This window comes from Microtus oregoni, unplaced genomic scaffold (assembly GCF_018167655.1).
Source record: "Microtus oregoni isolate MIOR12 unplaced genomic scaffold, Mior012 000005F_ref0000423, whole genome shotgun sequence".
NCBI lineage: Eukaryota > Metazoa > Chordata > Mammalia > Rodentia > Cricetidae > Microtus > Microtus oregoni.
The window spans coordinates 4,079,680-4,095,822 of NW_024543064.1; the positions used below are offsets into that span (position 1 = coordinate 4,079,680).

At 51.7% G+C, this 16,143-nt stretch overlaps 1 protein-coding gene across 8 annotated transcripts in view; it reads right to left on the reverse strand.

The window, feature by feature from the left end:
* Nphp4 (nephrocystin 4) overlaps window positions 1-16,143 on the reverse strand; it is an 83,428-nt gene that overhangs the window by 62,373 nt on the left and 4,912 nt on the right. For 5 of the 8 annotated variants that reach the window (XR_005974325.1, XR_005974327.1, XM_041651439.1 and 2 more), the window contains exons 2-4: window positions 14,306-14,486; window positions 9,203-9,355; window positions 191-363 (exon numbers count right to left, since the gene is read on the reverse strand). Coding sequence is in view for 6 of the 8 variants with exons in the window: in XM_041651439.1 (XP_041507373.1) it covers window positions 191-363; window positions 9,203-9,355; window positions 14,306-14,440 (461 nt within the window). In the remaining 2 variants the exon portion in view is untranslated. Of the gene's footprint in view, window positions 1-190; window positions 364-9,202; window positions 9,356-14,305; window positions 14,487-14,730; window positions 14,903-16,143 lie in introns of all 8 variants that reach the window. The other 3 variants (XM_041651441.1, XM_041651440.1, XM_041651442.1) reach the window with 3 other exon arrangements.

The window sequence follows — 16,143 nt, forward strand, 5'->3', positions numbered from 1 at the left end:
ATCCCATTCAACCCGACACGCTCAACCAAAGCTGCTTCTCACTCCACAGAAAAGAGCGACTCTTTGGCTAATTTAGAATTAGTACCACACACACACACACGTGTTATACAGATATTCTTGCAAACAAAGCACCCATGTACATAAAATAAAAATACTTAAATCTTTAAAGAGAGAGAAACACAGAAGGTACCGTTTGTCCTGGGCAGCAGAGGTGGGAGACTCTGGCTTATTGCCAAAGATGCGAAGAATTCCAAACCCACAGGACAGCACCTGCAGGGAGCCATCCCTCTTCCTGCCTTCAGCGACCACTTCTACCACGGCCACGATGTTGGGGTGATTCAAGGTGGTGTGGAAGTAGAAAGGCTGCAAGAGAGAAAGCGGATGCTGCTGGCGAAGGCAACGACAGGCAAGGGCACACAAGCATCAGGCCCCGCCCAGTGCCCTTGTGAGGGAGGAGGGCATAGCATCCCGACCAAACCTTCACAGGCTGGGAGGTGCAAGCTTGGGACCTGGAGTCCCTATCCCAGAAGCCCACGTAAGTGCCAGGTGGGTGGGTAGCCCACGTGTGACTCCAGCCCTGGAGAGCAGGGATGAGATCCCCAGGAATAGCTGACAGCAAGACTAGCATATCAGTGCGCTCTGGATTTCACCGAGGGATGAGAGCCATCATCCCTTCCTTGTTCAGTTAACGTACTTGTCTGGGGTTCAAACTGGCCAAGTCACATTCCCCTATCAACCTAAGGAAGCCAAAGGCACTCAGACACGTGTATACACCCACACAACTCTGTGTATGCACAAACAAATATGCATACACACACGCACACAACGCACCCACCACAAAACACTGATAGGCACAGTGGACCCGAGCCTCGGCCACCGCACAGCATAGAAACTTGGGCTACAGCTTGGCATGCTGACCCTCACCCTGCCTGATATGTATGTTTTATGGAGTCCCACTTAAGTGTGCTTCAGTCAAGAACTCTTAGCCTTCCCTAAACTAAGAGAAGCCCACAGCCAGCACCTTTCACAGTGAAAATCAGCTGAGATCTGGTTGGGAGGTGAGGGGGTTAGGCCCTTAGTAACATACGTGAGGGCTTTATTTTTTTAGACATGTGTATGGGGTGGGCTGGGGGAAGGAGCAATGTGCATCCCGAGAAGCCGGAAGAGGGACTCCGATCCCCTGGAGCATGGTTGTGAGCCATGGATGCTGGGAACTGAACTTGGGCCTAGTCCTATTAACCGATAAACCCATCTCTCCATTTTTGTTTGTTTTGTTTTGTGTGCTTTTTTAGACAGGGGCCTCAGCAGCCCACACTGACTTCAAATTCATGATGTAGCTGAGAACGACCTTGAACTCCTGACCTTCCTGCCTCCATCTCCCAAGTGCAAAGAACAGGCTTGTACCCCCAAGTATGGTATGATATCTTTTCATTAAAAGATTTTTGGAACCTAGTAGATATTAGTCAATTTCTTCTTAAAGGGCCTTCATTTATAACATTCCTATTCCCAAGTGCAAACGGAAATCTCTGGCCCCTGGGTGGGTGAAGGCATACGAGGGAAAGACATGGGACAGCTGAGGCAAATCCATTTCCCTCTAACCTGAGAGCACACACGTGCACGCGCACACACACACACACACACACACACACACACACACACCTGGTTTGGTTCAACGCATTTGTTTCCAGTTCTAATTGGCCACATCACAAACATAAGAGACAGAGGTGGAGCTGGGCGGTGGTGGCGCACGCCTTTAATCCCAGCACTCGGGAGGCAGAGGCAGGCGGATCTCTGTGAGTTCGAGGTCAGCCTGGTCTACAAGAGCTAGTGCCAGGACAGGAACCAAAGCTACAGAGAAACTCTGTCTTGAAAAACTAAAAAAAAAAAAGAAAAAGAAAAAGAAAAAAAAAGAAAAAGAGAGAGAGAGAGAGAGACAGAGGTGGAGCTTAGGGTTGGGTTTGCCAACCTCAGGGCCTCATGTCCTGGGCTGGCTTCCATACGCTGCCACCTTTCAGTGTCGGGGTGTCTAGCCGCAGCTGAGCACAAAGGCACCCCCTTCAGACAGCGCCAAGCATGGCAGAGGGTGACCAGTGCCATGGGATTGAAATTCGGGCTAACACTCCTATTAAGTAGTCATTAGCATGGCGTCACCCAGAAAGAGGTTACTGTAATCACAGACTGTCAGTCAGGATAACGGACGGACGCATTAAAACATCAGCCACGAACTATAAATCGTTATTCTATTATCTTTTATTGCAGAATGATGAAATAATGACCACTTAGAGCTGGCAGGTGGCAGGGCTGAGACGGAATTATGTGTCGGGCTCCCAGACGCGGTGGTTCGCAGAGCCCGCTGGGCTGCTGAGCCTGTCACGATCTCACCTGCATATTTACACCTGTACAGACTGATTTTGTGAAGATTGCCCTCTTTCTCTTTTGGCAGTAAAACAAACATTTAAATTTTCACAGGAAGGAGTCGGCATTGCCCAGCTTGGAGGTCACCTTGAAACTGCTCCACCTGAGCAGTGGGACCAGTGGGGGCCAATCCAAGCAAAGCACCGAGAACACGCACACTGTACCACTTAGGCACCGCCTTTCATTGCCACCAAGACAACAGCCTTGGAAAAAAGAAGGGGGAAAAATGCCAACACCAGAGCCTCCCCACCTTAGCCAGTTCCAGCATCTTTCGGCAAACACACTGAAAAGCCATCCCAGTTCAGGCCCATGGGCCTCATTCCTAGCTAAGAATGTGTTCTTTTCCAAACATCCAGTGTGGGGACCATGCTAAAGAGGCCATAAGGAGCCTGGGAAACACATCCGCCTTCAACAAGTTCAAAGCACAAAGCACAAAGGCTTTATAAATGGCGGATTGGGCAACTAGGAAAATGCTTACATTGCTCAGGAGCCAAGAGCAACTGGGGAAGCAAAAGCCTCTCAGAGATGGACACACGAACACATGCTCTTCTCCGTTCTTCTGGATCACCTGTACCTGGGAGTACCCCTCCCCCCGACCACCCCAGTTTTCCAGCATGGTGCCTAGGAGCACTCTCCACCCACCCCCCAACCGCCCCAGCTTTCCAACATTCAAATGCTTGGGCAGAATCCCAGACAGCGCACGGCTGACACCTGTGAGCAGCCCTCCAAGCCCGGGGAATTTAATTAGCATAACGCCATACGTTTTGAGGAGAAAACTGTGTGTCAACTAAAACAGCATGATTAAAAGTCTGAGTCAAGCCCATCAAATCCCCTGTGGAGAAAGTCACGCCAACAGAAGAGAAGGCGCTCTCGTGCTCGCTCTCTCTCTCTCTCTCTCTCTCTCTCTCTCCTCTCTCCTCTCTCTCTCTCTCTCTCACACACACACACACACACATACACACACACGCGCGCGCATACCCTGTGTCACAACTCTCTCATGAACAATGGCTCCTCCCTGGAGGGGTAAACAGATTAATAAATCATCCTGATGCCTTCATCTTCAGAAACAGACACCACTGCTCAGGGGCCAGGTTTCCATTTCTTGCCCACAATGACAGAACTGAAAACAGCTCTGACAGTGAGCCTCTAGGAAGCTGCACTCAGCATGCCCTACTGACAGCTAAGCCAACCTGCTACCCATGCTCACGGGACCAGCAGAGAGCTGCAAAAAATTAAACCAACATCGTGCAAAGAAGTAATTCAAAACAAGCCATTAGAGGTTGAGGAGGTGGCTCCGTGCATATGAGTTCTTGCCATGCCTGGGTTCCGGTCCCTAGCACCTAGGCAAAAAAGCTGCCACCTCCAGGCCAGAGTGGGTTAGAAGTGGATGGTGGAGATAAAAGGAGAACCTAATGACCCTCCCACTTACCCCTGTGCAACAGACACACGCACACGACACGCACATACACACACACATGCACACAAACACATATGTATATATACCTACATGAACACACTGTAAGAGAGACCCAGCCAATCACCTTACTTGTAGTGCGAGGTCCCCTGAGGATATTTTTTACTTATAAAGATCGTGGGCGCGCTCCCGGCCGCCCCTTTTTCTGCTTTCCTGTTCTCCGCTGGAACCTGTGGTTCTGTAAGTCTATTTCCCAATTAAAGCTGTATATATTTATTACAATTTTTGTCTACATTCATTTACGCCATTACACTTGGCGCCAACGTTGGGCTTTTTTGCCCCGCCCCGAGCGGCTCGGGACGTAGGCATATGTGTATATATACATACATGAATGCACACACAAACACATGTGCACATACATAAACACATATCACATACAAAATGCTTATGTAAGCACATGCACCACATACAAACACATAGGCACACATGTGCACACACAAACACATATGTGCACAAATGCACATGTACACACCACATACAAACACATAGGTACACATGTGCACACATGTGCACACACAAACACATATGTGCACAAATGCACGTGTACACACCACATACAAACACATATATACACACATGCACACACATGTGTAAACACATGCACTCTCACCCCATACCTGCACAACAATAATAACAACAAGCCTTTAATGCAGACCTTCAGGAAAACAATCCACAAATGTGTCCTGCAGCTTGCATTACTGACTCTGCCTCAGCCTAGGCTCAGGTGTCCTGGCCTGTGGCCATCAACAATGACCACCCCAAGTTGGGCCAACTCTATGCAACCCACGCTCCCCTAAGACATTCACAGGCTCAGTCCTGAAATTGGAAGCTGGCCCTGCCGGGAAGGTGTCATAATGGTAAAGTCAGCCAGAGAGAGCAGCCCAGCCCTCCACGGGAGTGCTTCCAGAGGGGCAATGCAAACTTGAACCCTGGCTGGAAGGTAACACAGGTGCTTGTCGGTCTCTGTATGTTCAGATGGGTACGGCGGGTGCTCAAACACCATCTACCCAGTGAACTCAACCCCACTTCATGGGCAGCAGCCGGGATCCTCATGGCTCACACTCAATTGCACATCTCCGCAGATGGTGCGCAATGGTCACAGAGCTGAGTGACCCTCCTGAAACCCCAACTTTGGCCCATGTGCAAACGGTAACAAAACCAGCACTTGGGCCCAAAGCTTGCCCTCCCTCCAGCTGGAGAGCAATTCCTTGGCTAACTTATAAAAGGGGGTGATCACACGCTACCAACCTAAAGCAAGAGACACCAGAGGACAGACGCAACCGGCCTCAAGTCCCTTGTCCCCAGTCACTGGCAGGCCACTCCCCAAACAGTGAGAACCCAGCCTTGGCCACAATCAACAGACACTGCTCCTGTCAGGCCCCACACTAGGCGGATCCTAGGAGTGAATGGGCCCCGTGAAAGGTAGCAGGCCTGAGAGGGTTCTGTATACGGTCTGGATACGACCTGATGAAGCAGGGGTCTGGAAGGGGTCAGGGCATTCCTGTCAGCATCCTTCACTGCATGGCTCTGTGACTCTGAGGAGCGAGAGCCACCAGGGCTCCATCCTCATCCCTGGATCTGAAAACACATGTCACTATCAAGGACCGGGAACCACCCTGCCGCTTTCTCAGCACCTGGAATGAAACACACTGGGGAAGGAGTCATTGCTCTGGGTGGAGTTGTGTGTGTGGAGAGCCCCAGTCAGCCAAGGGAAACAATCGGAGAAGAGTTATGTCCACCTTAGAAGACATGGGGAATGGCGCCGTACCGTGGCCACCACGAAGACATCTGAAAAGCATCTCCTAGAGGTTGAACGATTAACCATCTGATAGGAAGCAAAAAGCAATTTCTCTGCCAGGGGAGATCTCAGAGAGTGCAGAATGGAGAAGACCAGGGACTAGGGACCCGTGAAGAGTCACTGTTTACCAAGGCATGTCTCTGGCACTCCAAGTCTCTTCTGGGATGGCATCTCCCACCCAGCCCTACCCCCTCCACCATGTGCCAGCTCAACACACCAGAGCATCGCTCGGTCCATCTACTGGCCACACATAGACCACACAGCCTCAGCAGCCCCGAGTGCAGCCCCTGCTGCTGGTAGCTCCTTAACATCACAGCAGATCTGCCTGAGCCATGGCTAATAGGCAAAGTACCTCGAATGCCTCAGAGCCACCACTGAAAGACAAGCAGGATCTTGGTCATCTGTCCCTATAGACATGTGGCCGGAGCAACTGGACAGCCAGTGACCACAACCACAGCACATGCTAAATACCCACCCAGAGCATGTCAACCTCATACAACACAGGTGCAGGCACACACCACACACAGCAAATTGAGCACAATCTCCTCTGTTGTATTCTGGTGTCAGGAGACAGGAGGAAGCTGGTGTGAAGAAGCGCTGATGGCTGTGGAGCGGGCTTTGTTGCTGGACCATCACTGGCCTCTGCTGTTTGCACTGAGCATAGCAATAAGCTGGGAAAAGCCAGAGCAGGTAGCTCAGGCTTCGCCCTCAGGACCCCCCATGCTCTGGCCACCACGAGCTAAGCCTACACACTCTCCATTTCACTGACTCCCAACACACAGCCTCAACCAAAGGCAAATCAAGACTGCTGCCCAGGCTGAGCTGGCCAAGTTGATGTAGATCCCACCAGCATAGGTAAACAAGTCAGGAACACGCCTGGATCCTGGATCTCCTAGACAAAGGTCTGTGTCGGGGCTCAGGATACCTGACCGGCAGGGGGCAGTGAAATCTGAGTACATCTGGGCTCCTGGGGCAACTGAAACCCAGGGTAACACAATGTCAAATCCAAGACAAAGACAGAAGCAGCATCAGAGAACAGTCTCTCGCAGCCACTGGGTATTCTACAGGGGCCACCCATCTGTGACTCCCAGAACTGGAGATGGAAGGCCCTGTGTCCAACCTGGCAACCTAGATCCCATGCTGGACCGAGTCAGGATCGCTAACAGGGAGCGGAGCAGACATGCAACAGAGATAAAGCCCTCTCTAAATGCAGAATGAAAACAAGGGGACAAGGAGAAGGGAGGGGTGCATCTGGACTTCCAGAGACCACCTGTCTCTGTGCTGACTTAAAGAAGGTTGCTGACCTAGAGCACAGCGATGCCTACAGCAAGGCTCACCACCGAGGGCTGCGCGTGGGGAGGCTCCGTGCTCCATGCTCCTGCTTTCTTCACCTTCAAAACAAGGACTCAAGATTGCCACCCTCCACAGGAGGAGGACAAGGATGAGGTGAAAGTCAGCCTGGCCTCGGAAGTCCCTCCCCAGAGAAGGCCACCATCATCATTCATCACAGAAACTTCTCACGACACCAGGTTTCGGTGGGCCTCTGCACACGAGAGAGAGAGGGGAAATCTAAAGAGCCCATCCATGCCTACAGGGCTGCCACAAAGGCAGGAGGGGCTATGCCATCCCCCACCCACTGCAGCACTGTCACGAGACAGGACAAGACTCTTTCAGAGTGACAAGGGCACAGGCCATCCCACGCCTGTGCTGAGACGGCCCTCGTGCGGTCACACAGAGCCGTGTACAAGGTTGGCAGCGCAGCCTCCTGCCACTGGCACACTGGCCTGGCAGACCTTTCCGAGAGCTTTGCATAAGTCACCCGATAACATCATGTCAAACACACTTCCGGTCCCCGTGACATAGATTTTGCCAAGGTTTTGTTTAATCTTCTGACCTCTGGGGCCATTATCTCCCTCAGCTACCCGTGTTTAGTCTGGAAAGCCTCGGAATGAGCCATGCCAAGTCACACAGAATCATAAGGCCGGATGACGGCCAAGGTCAGAGGGCAGCATGTCCATAGACAGCCTGACAGCGCCAGCTACAGCAAGAGCAGCCGTGGCAGAAAAGCAGCCACAGGGTATAAGTGACCGGAATAGCAGCTCAGAACAGCCATGGTCCCCTCCACTGTCAGCCATGGTACCAACTGTCACAGCACAGTTTCCTCTGCCTCACTCAGTTCACCTGCTAAAGAGGAATAGCTCAGCCTTCAGAAGCTGTCACCTGGGCTCCCCACTGCCCCCTGAAGGCCAAGTATCCCTGCGGCCTCTTAAGCCCTTAAAAAGCCCAGCATCACTGGGAAGGTCCGCAGGGCACAGCTGTCCACCACATCAGCCCCCAGCTCCCCTCGCCCTCACTCTGTCCTGCTTTGCTGGGCGCATTCTCCTCCCTGCTCATCCATTGCTTTCTCGTCCTGGCCTCTCATGGGCCCTCCTCGGCGGCCCTTCCTTCCCAATCCTTCTGCCTCTTCTGAGAAGGTTTCACAGCTCACGGCCTGTCCCTCCAGTGGGATGGAGGCGTTCTGTCCCTGGGAGGTAGCCTGAGCTGAAGGCAGTCAAGAGGCTCCCCGAGGGACACGGATTCAAGCTACGCCAAGTCTGAGGGCAGAAGCTCTGCCACCCTCCACGTGGGCGAGTCATTTAACTGAGTCTGAGTTCACCATCCATGGCGGTCACTCTTGGCGGCCATGCTGAGTGAAGGGAGAAGCATCTAGGTTGGCCAAGCACAAGTCTGACTCTGTGAAATCACCCCCTACAGCAATGTTTCTCAACTGGTGAGTGGCACGACCCTTCTGGGGGGTCAAATGACCCTTTCACAGGGGTCACCTAAGACCACTGGAAAACACAAACGTTTACATTACGATTCATAACAGCAGCAAAATTACAGTTATGAAGGAGCAACAAAAATAATCTCATGGTTGGGGTCACCACAACATGGGAAACTCTACTAATGGGTTGTGGCATTAGGAAGGCTGAGAACTGCTGAACCTCAGGGAGCTGACCCACTCGGAGTGCAGATGATGTCCTCCCAAAGCCCAGATAAAGAAAGACAGAGAAAGTAAGCCCACGAGGAAAGGCATTCTCTCTCCACTTCCTTTCGCCATGAGAGGACAGGCATGGCCACATGTCTCTGCCGTGATGCTCTGCCTCACACAGGGCCAGAAACATTAGAGCCAAAATGAGTCCTCATGCTGTTGCTCCCCAGGTATTTCTGTAACGGCGATGAATGTTAACACACCATCAGGTGAGATCAGTAACCAGAAGTTCCCTGAAGGCGGTGGTACCCCCACATCCCTGCACTCCACTGTAAACACGTCTACCTGGCTGGACTTACAGACTGTTTGGAAACAGAGTCGCACCACCAAGACAAGCTTTACAGCGGTGACCTGCTGCTCCGGACCATGCCTGTAGGTCTCAGATGTGTGTGCTAAGCGCCCACTGTCTGGGCTGCACAAGACAGAACCCAGCACACCTTACCCTACCATAAAGCAGGCCCCGCCCACGGTCACCAGAACCCACCTCGTTGAAGATGATCCTGGGTGGCTGCCGGGACAGTTGATTGGTGGGCTTCACCACGGTTTTCCATGTCCTCCCAAAGAAGTGTCTGTAGGTGACATCGAAGAGAGACACTCGCAGGTGGCATTCAAGCTCCGACAACATGTCCAGGATTCCCTAGGAGACACCAGAAAAGGGGTCCTGAGAGCCACCCCAGAGCCACTCTGGGGACCCTCGGGAGGGCTCCAGGCCTACCCCATATTCAGCTACAGAAAGCTCAGTTTCCTCTTGGCGACTGCCTCTCTCCACAGCACCTGGTCTTGGTGGAGTTATACACTGTGACACCCAGCCTGCTCTGGCCAATCAGAACCCTGAAATGCCCTCGGATGGCATAAACGTAAGACACATCCAAAGGACACCAGAGGCCAGGTCATGTCAGTCAGACACAGACCTGGGGCTGCTGACAGCCATTCTGTTAGCAGACGGGACCAAGAGATGAAGGATACGAGTCCAGGTTGTCCCACACGCTCACGTGGGAGCGTGGCTCAGACCACACCCGGGCTGATTCTGTGCCGTGTCTGTCACGTTGCTTAATAAACTCCTCTGGCCTAAGCCATCTGGGATGGATTTCACCATTCTGTGCAGCCATGCTAAGTCCATCCTGACAAAAATGGAAGCTAAATTAACTGGTCAGAATTATTCTGGGGTGTCAGTATAAGGAAATCAGAACTCTGGTCTGTGAGAAACTGTGCCTACAAGCCCAGAGAAAGCAAGGTCTTTCTCACAGCCTTCTGCCCACTGCTCCTGTTTCAACCTCCAGTCCCTTTGTTACTGCCAAGGCTACAGTTTTCAGGCGACAGAGGCCTCTGCTTTGCTCTCGTCCATTCGTTCAGCAAACTTTCCCTTACCCCCTGCTGTTTCTGCAGGTCGGGTGCACAACAGGAACACATCAGGGACAAAGGAAGAAAATGCCTGAGATTCCCATAAAGGAAAGCCTAGCCAGGCCAGTCAGGAAAGGGGCTCCCAGAAGACAGCATCTGAGCTGAGAGCTAAGAGACCATGGGGACATGGAGACCTTGGCACCTGGGGACAGGGACCCAACAGAGGGTGCGGTACAAGGCCAGGTTTTGGGCCAAAAGAGGTCGTGGGATTCTTGGGGACTAGAAATAGGTGCTGTTTTCCCCTAAACTAATCCATTTTCTTGTTTTGTGTATCCTTCCTTGAATCTCTGGCATCCAGACAGTCCCGACTAGCGATGCCCTACACAGGCCAGTTCTGAGATGGCCACTGCCTTGCCTCTGAGAACATTTCTGATGGGCAAACCTACCAGAACAGAACCCTGACCACCCCTGAATGCTCTCCTCAACCCGCACACAGAACCTGCCCATCCCAGGACGAAGACCCAGAAAACTGGACAGTCTCTGTGCCTACAGTGACACAGCTGGCCAGTCTTCAGTGGCTTAGCCAGCCCAGGCTCTCCCTGTGACTCTGGGCCTCCCTAGAGCCCCGCTCCAGGCCAAGGTCTGCCCACTATCTCAGCAGTTGTTTTTGGGTATCGGCTTCTGAACTCAGCAAGATCCTAGGAACGATCTACACCCTGGAGCCTATGGGACTGCAGCAGGCTGAGCAGGAGCCAGGGTGCACAGGAGCAGCCCTGGTGAAAACTAGGGTACACTCAAAGCGCCAGGCGGAGCAGGAGTTGGGGTGCACAGGAGCAGCCCTGGTGGTCCTCGTGGAGCCCTGGGAGAGGCTGTGCCTGTGTCCCAACAGAATGAGCAGCCGTGGAAAGCAGAAAGGAGGATGTGACTCAGGATCTGGACAACTGCTGTAAGGAGATCGGGGACGGGACAGGAGTTGGGAAAGGGGAGGCAGAGGTCACTGCTTCCATCCTTGCAGCAAGGACCAAGGGACAAGTCCCTAGCTGGTGAGGAAAGCATAATTCAGGGTATGTGCTGATGGAGGGGCTACACGGGGGTGGCCATGGACGGGACAGCACCCGTGAAGCAGGAAGGAGACCCAGCCTTCCCAGATCCAGCTGTGAACGTCACAGCCCTAGTAAACAACTGGATAACTGGACATTTTCTGCAGAGCAAACGGGAGAAGTGGTGTCACCTGTAGGGATGAGGATGGTGGGGCAGGGCAGGTCGGGGTGGGGCAGCACCGCAGCCCTCTGCCTGCGGCCTTCCCTCCAGCTCTTGCCTCCACCCTCCTCTCCACATCTGCCCGGCCACTGACTCCACTCCCCACTGCATGCCTCCCTGACCACAGCCATCCCTCCTTCTCGGCCCTGCCTTGCATCTCCAGGGGACTGTCCAGGACTCTGGTCCCAGCTGGAACGGGAGCTCAGCTCCACTCCATCCTCAGGATCCCACCAGACCTCACACACACAGGAGCTCAGTTCCACTCAGATATTTCCCATTCTTCCCATGGGTTTTTCTTGAGATTCCTAAGGGGGAAGCACTGGTTTCAAACCTTTCTTCTCTGACAGAGTTGTGCAGAGCCGTTCAGGTCCATGATGGGCACTATTGGCTACTGCCCGCACATGTTTCTGTCCACCATTGCTCAGTCTGAGATATTTTCCAACTTCCCTGTAAACTCTCCTCTGACTCACATGTTATTTGACAGTGTGATAATTTGCTATTTAAGGATTTTCTGGGTTGACTGTGATGGGTTCACAGCTCCAAACCACAGCAGGCAGAAACACACTCCCTGTGATGTTTTCCCACACTCCACACCAGGGGCCATTACGCAGATGCACCATGAGCTGCAGGAGGGCCTTGGAGGCTGGGCCTTTCTCTCACCCATATGCCCGTGTCTCTGTAGTGTCCAGGTATTAACTGTAGTACAACACAGAGGGCTGTGCGTCCTCTTCAGTGACCTTCCAGCCTGAGTGGCTGGGGTCCTAGCACAGGTGCACTTGGGCCTGGGAGCTCCCTGGTCACCACCTATGGCATGCACCCCTCACCTCATCTCTGGCACTTCCCTGCACCCTACACTCCATCAGACACTAACTACCATGTATACTGGTATATTATTTGTGTTTTAATAAATAAAGCTTGCCTGAAAGTCAGTGCAAAGCAGCCACACTGGTCAGTCATACAGGCCAGGTTGTGGTGGTGCACACCTTTAATCCAGCCCTGGAGAGGAATATAAGACGGGAGGAAACAGCTCTCAGACACAGTCTCATTCTGAGGTTTCTGGAGACAGGATCACCTACTTTCAGTCTGAGGTAGGGGTAAGAGCCTGTGGCTGGCTGTTTTGCTTTTCTGATCTTCAAGTTGAACCCCAATATCTGTCTCTGTGTTTTTATTATTTGTGCCACGACCACAGGCATTGTTTCCCTATAAAGACATGGTTTACCTTTCCCCACTGACTCCCAGCTTATATACGTCTTTACATATAAATATGTTATGCTGTAAACAATGCAAATATAACCTTAAATGTTAACCTTTGACATAACTTTGAAGCAGGAATTCCATTCACTAGAATTATATATATATGTATATATATACATATATATAATTATAGTTAAATATGTATGTAAAAATGTAAATACAGTCAGGCATGGTGGCTTAAGTCTGTAATCCCTCAAATTAAATAAATATTCAAGAGGTTAAAGCAGGAGAATCTTAAGTTTGAGGCTAGCCTGGGCTACATAGTAAGACTTTGCATCAAAAAAGAATGAGAATCAGGCACGGTGACACATGCCTTAATCCTAGTACCTGGGAGGCAGAGGCAGGCAGATCTCTGTGTTCAAGGCCAGGTTGGTCCACAGAGTGAGTGACAGGGCAGTTGGGGCTGCACGGTGAGATTCTGACACAAAATTAAAGAATTTTTTTAAAAAATCCTCATGTAATATGAACAATCTCTAAGACATGTTGTTTCTAGAATCACTTTTAAAACAAGGTACAGAATATATATATATCTCCTCCATTTACACTTAAAGGAGGACAATGAGCCAGGTGTGGCAGCGTGCATCTGTGTCTCAACATTCAAGAACCTGAGGCAAGAGATCTGGAGTTTGAGGTCATTCTGGGCTACACAGTGAGACCCAGTCTCAATGATGATGATGATGATGATGATAACAATAAGGGACCAGCCAGGCAGTGGTGGCACACACGTTTAATCCCAGCATTCCGGAGGCAGAGGCAGATGGATCTCTGTAGGTTCGAGGCCAGCCTGGTCTACAGAGTGAGATTCAAGACAGCCAGGGCTACTCAGAGAAACACCATCTCAAATAATCAAAATAATAATAGTAATAACAATAATAACAGAAGTCAGAGAGTTGACTCAGTGGTTAAGAGCACTAGTGCTCTTACAGAGGCTTAGCAACCATACCAGGTGGCTCCCAACTGCCCATAACTCCAGTTCCAGAGATCTGATGTCCTCTGCTTGCTTCCAAAGTCACTGCCACACAATGGTACATATAAACTCATATAGACACACATACATAAAAACAAAAAATTATTACATTGCTTAGACTTTATGAGGTGCTGTACAGAAGCCAGACAATTCTGATGGCATCTGAGACAGGACATTGTTGATAATTCACTGTCTTTGTGTGTCTTCTCAATTTCAAACTCCATAAATCACTTTTCTCAAACCAAGAAGGGATGGGGCTTTCCTTCCTGAAACTCCTAGCAAAGAGAAGGCTGTCAATTTTCAGATAGGGCAGCGAGAGCCGGCCCTGGTAGGGAGCAGTCCAGGGCCAATGGGAGATAAGAAGCGCCAAGCAGCTGCCTTCCCTCTTGTAGGTTCTGCTCGGCCTCTGTGAGATAAGGGTGATGCTGGAGCCCCCTCACAGGACTGAGGGGGAGTCAATCAGCATGAAGAGCGTGCTAATAGATACAGCTGTGGCATGGCAGACACCTTGGCTCAGAAACACCCCAGAAGTCAGCCTACCTGGGAGTCGACACTGTGGCACTGCTGGGTAGAAATGCTGACCCAAGGCCCCCGGTACCATACGAACACGTGGCCGATTCCCATGTTCTGTGTCATTTGAGGACTACCAAGTCCAAGGTAAATAGGCACAGCGGTGAGACCCAAGGAGATTGGTGAAAATCAATGCTAACTGGAAACCTCACCCCAGACAACAGCATTTGACGATAAACGGGAAACTCTCATTACCTGTTTAATTAGTGGCCCATCAAGCCACTTCAGGACACACTGGAATGCTGTGGACTCCTTCCCGAGCTGCCGTGCTCTCTGTGGGTGAGGAGGGACAAGCGTGTTTTGGGCAAAGGCTCTGTGCCAGTCATCCATGCTGCGCGTTCAACCTCACTTGGGCATCCAGGACTCCCTGCACCATCTGTAGTGAAATGAAGGCATCAATTAGCCACCAGTGCTCACCTGACTCTCCCGGAAGAGCCTCCACCCCTAGAACCCCACACGTGGCAGCCCAGTCCTGCAAACCCCAATGCAGCAGCTGCATTGCCAACTTGAACCAACACTGCCAAGGAAATATGCCAATCAGACACAACTACTGTGGGCTCAGTGGCTGGTATAAACGGGGGCATGCAGGGCTACTGTGAACAGCCACACAGGTTAAGCACCGTACGAGGACGCCAAGAGAGAGTAGCAGATGAAGTCCAAGCACTAAAACGTCCTGGGAGCGTGAGCTAATGGGAGCCAGTGAGGTGCCAATCTCCGTCTCTGCTGGTTCTGCACAGAGGGAACTACGGGCTTGGGAACAGACATTGCCAAAGGCAACTTGGGAGCAGGTACCTTGAAACAAGCATAGAAACAAAGGACAGAATGAGCAGGAGGCAGAGCCAATGAGGCTGAATGTCATCTCTAGAACCCTGAGGTCAGTCGCCCAGAAGGGCCGGACTATGTGGCAAGGTCTCTTGTTGCCAGAGCCAGCATTGCCAGCTTTTTATGACCTCACCTATAGACGGCGATTGGAGGCCAATTCTAGGCACAATTGACAAGTGTGACAGGAGCAGCAGGGTGGCCCGAAGAGTGGCCGATCCCCAGCACCACCACTGCTCTCGGCATTTCCACCCTGGTAGGGCACAGGCCACGGTGACAGCCCCGGAAGCTCTGTGGCTCCCTGTCAAGTCTGTCACCACACAGTGGAAACACCAGCTTCAAAAGACAGAAAAAGTCCTTGGCCAAGCCCAGGAAGGTATTAATTTCACTACATCTGGACTGCTGGGCACACGCGGCAAGACGGTGATGGAAAACACAGAGTAAAGCACGCTTCACGTCCGGTGCAAGCCACAGGCCGCTGGCATCCCAGGGGAAAGCCTGCTGTGGCTGCTGCCTGCCCAGCCTGCTTTGCCGTTAACAGCACTCCAATGATGAGGCGACGGCTAGGCGGTCTCAGCTTGGGCTGACAGTTTCTCGAACACGAACAAAGTCAACCATAGCAAAACTAAGGGGTTTTCAAACAAAAGACTGAGTGAGAAACATCTGTTTCCCCCACCGCCACCCTGATTGCATCACACTTCAAGAGCGTCCCTGTGAGACAGACAGAGACAAGGTGGATGCCATCTCAGGGAGCATGTGCTTATTTGTGTAACTATGTGACGTTCTGTGAAACTCAGGGTGCCAGCACATTCCAAGTGACCGTAACAGTGCAAACCCTGTGAGAATGAACGATCCTGAGGCAGAAGCTGCTGTGTAGGGAGTTGGTCAGTGGACAGGGACTCCAATGAGAGGACGTCCATACGGTGCTCTGGTGCACAATGTCCCGTTCTCCATCCCCAGCACCACGTAAACCAGGCATGGTGGCACACACCTATAAGGCCAGCAACTGGGAGACGGCAGGAGACTCAACACAAGTTCAAGGCCTGCCTGGGCTAACCAGAGCGATATAAAGAGACTCTGTCTCCAAACAAAAACTACCGCTAAGGGGAAGGGGGAGCATCCAAGCCCAACACCCACCTTGGGTCCCTCCTCTTACCCAGTGCGGCTGGGTTTCTATGAAGGCTTAAACCAGGACAGCAGACAAAAGAGGCGCA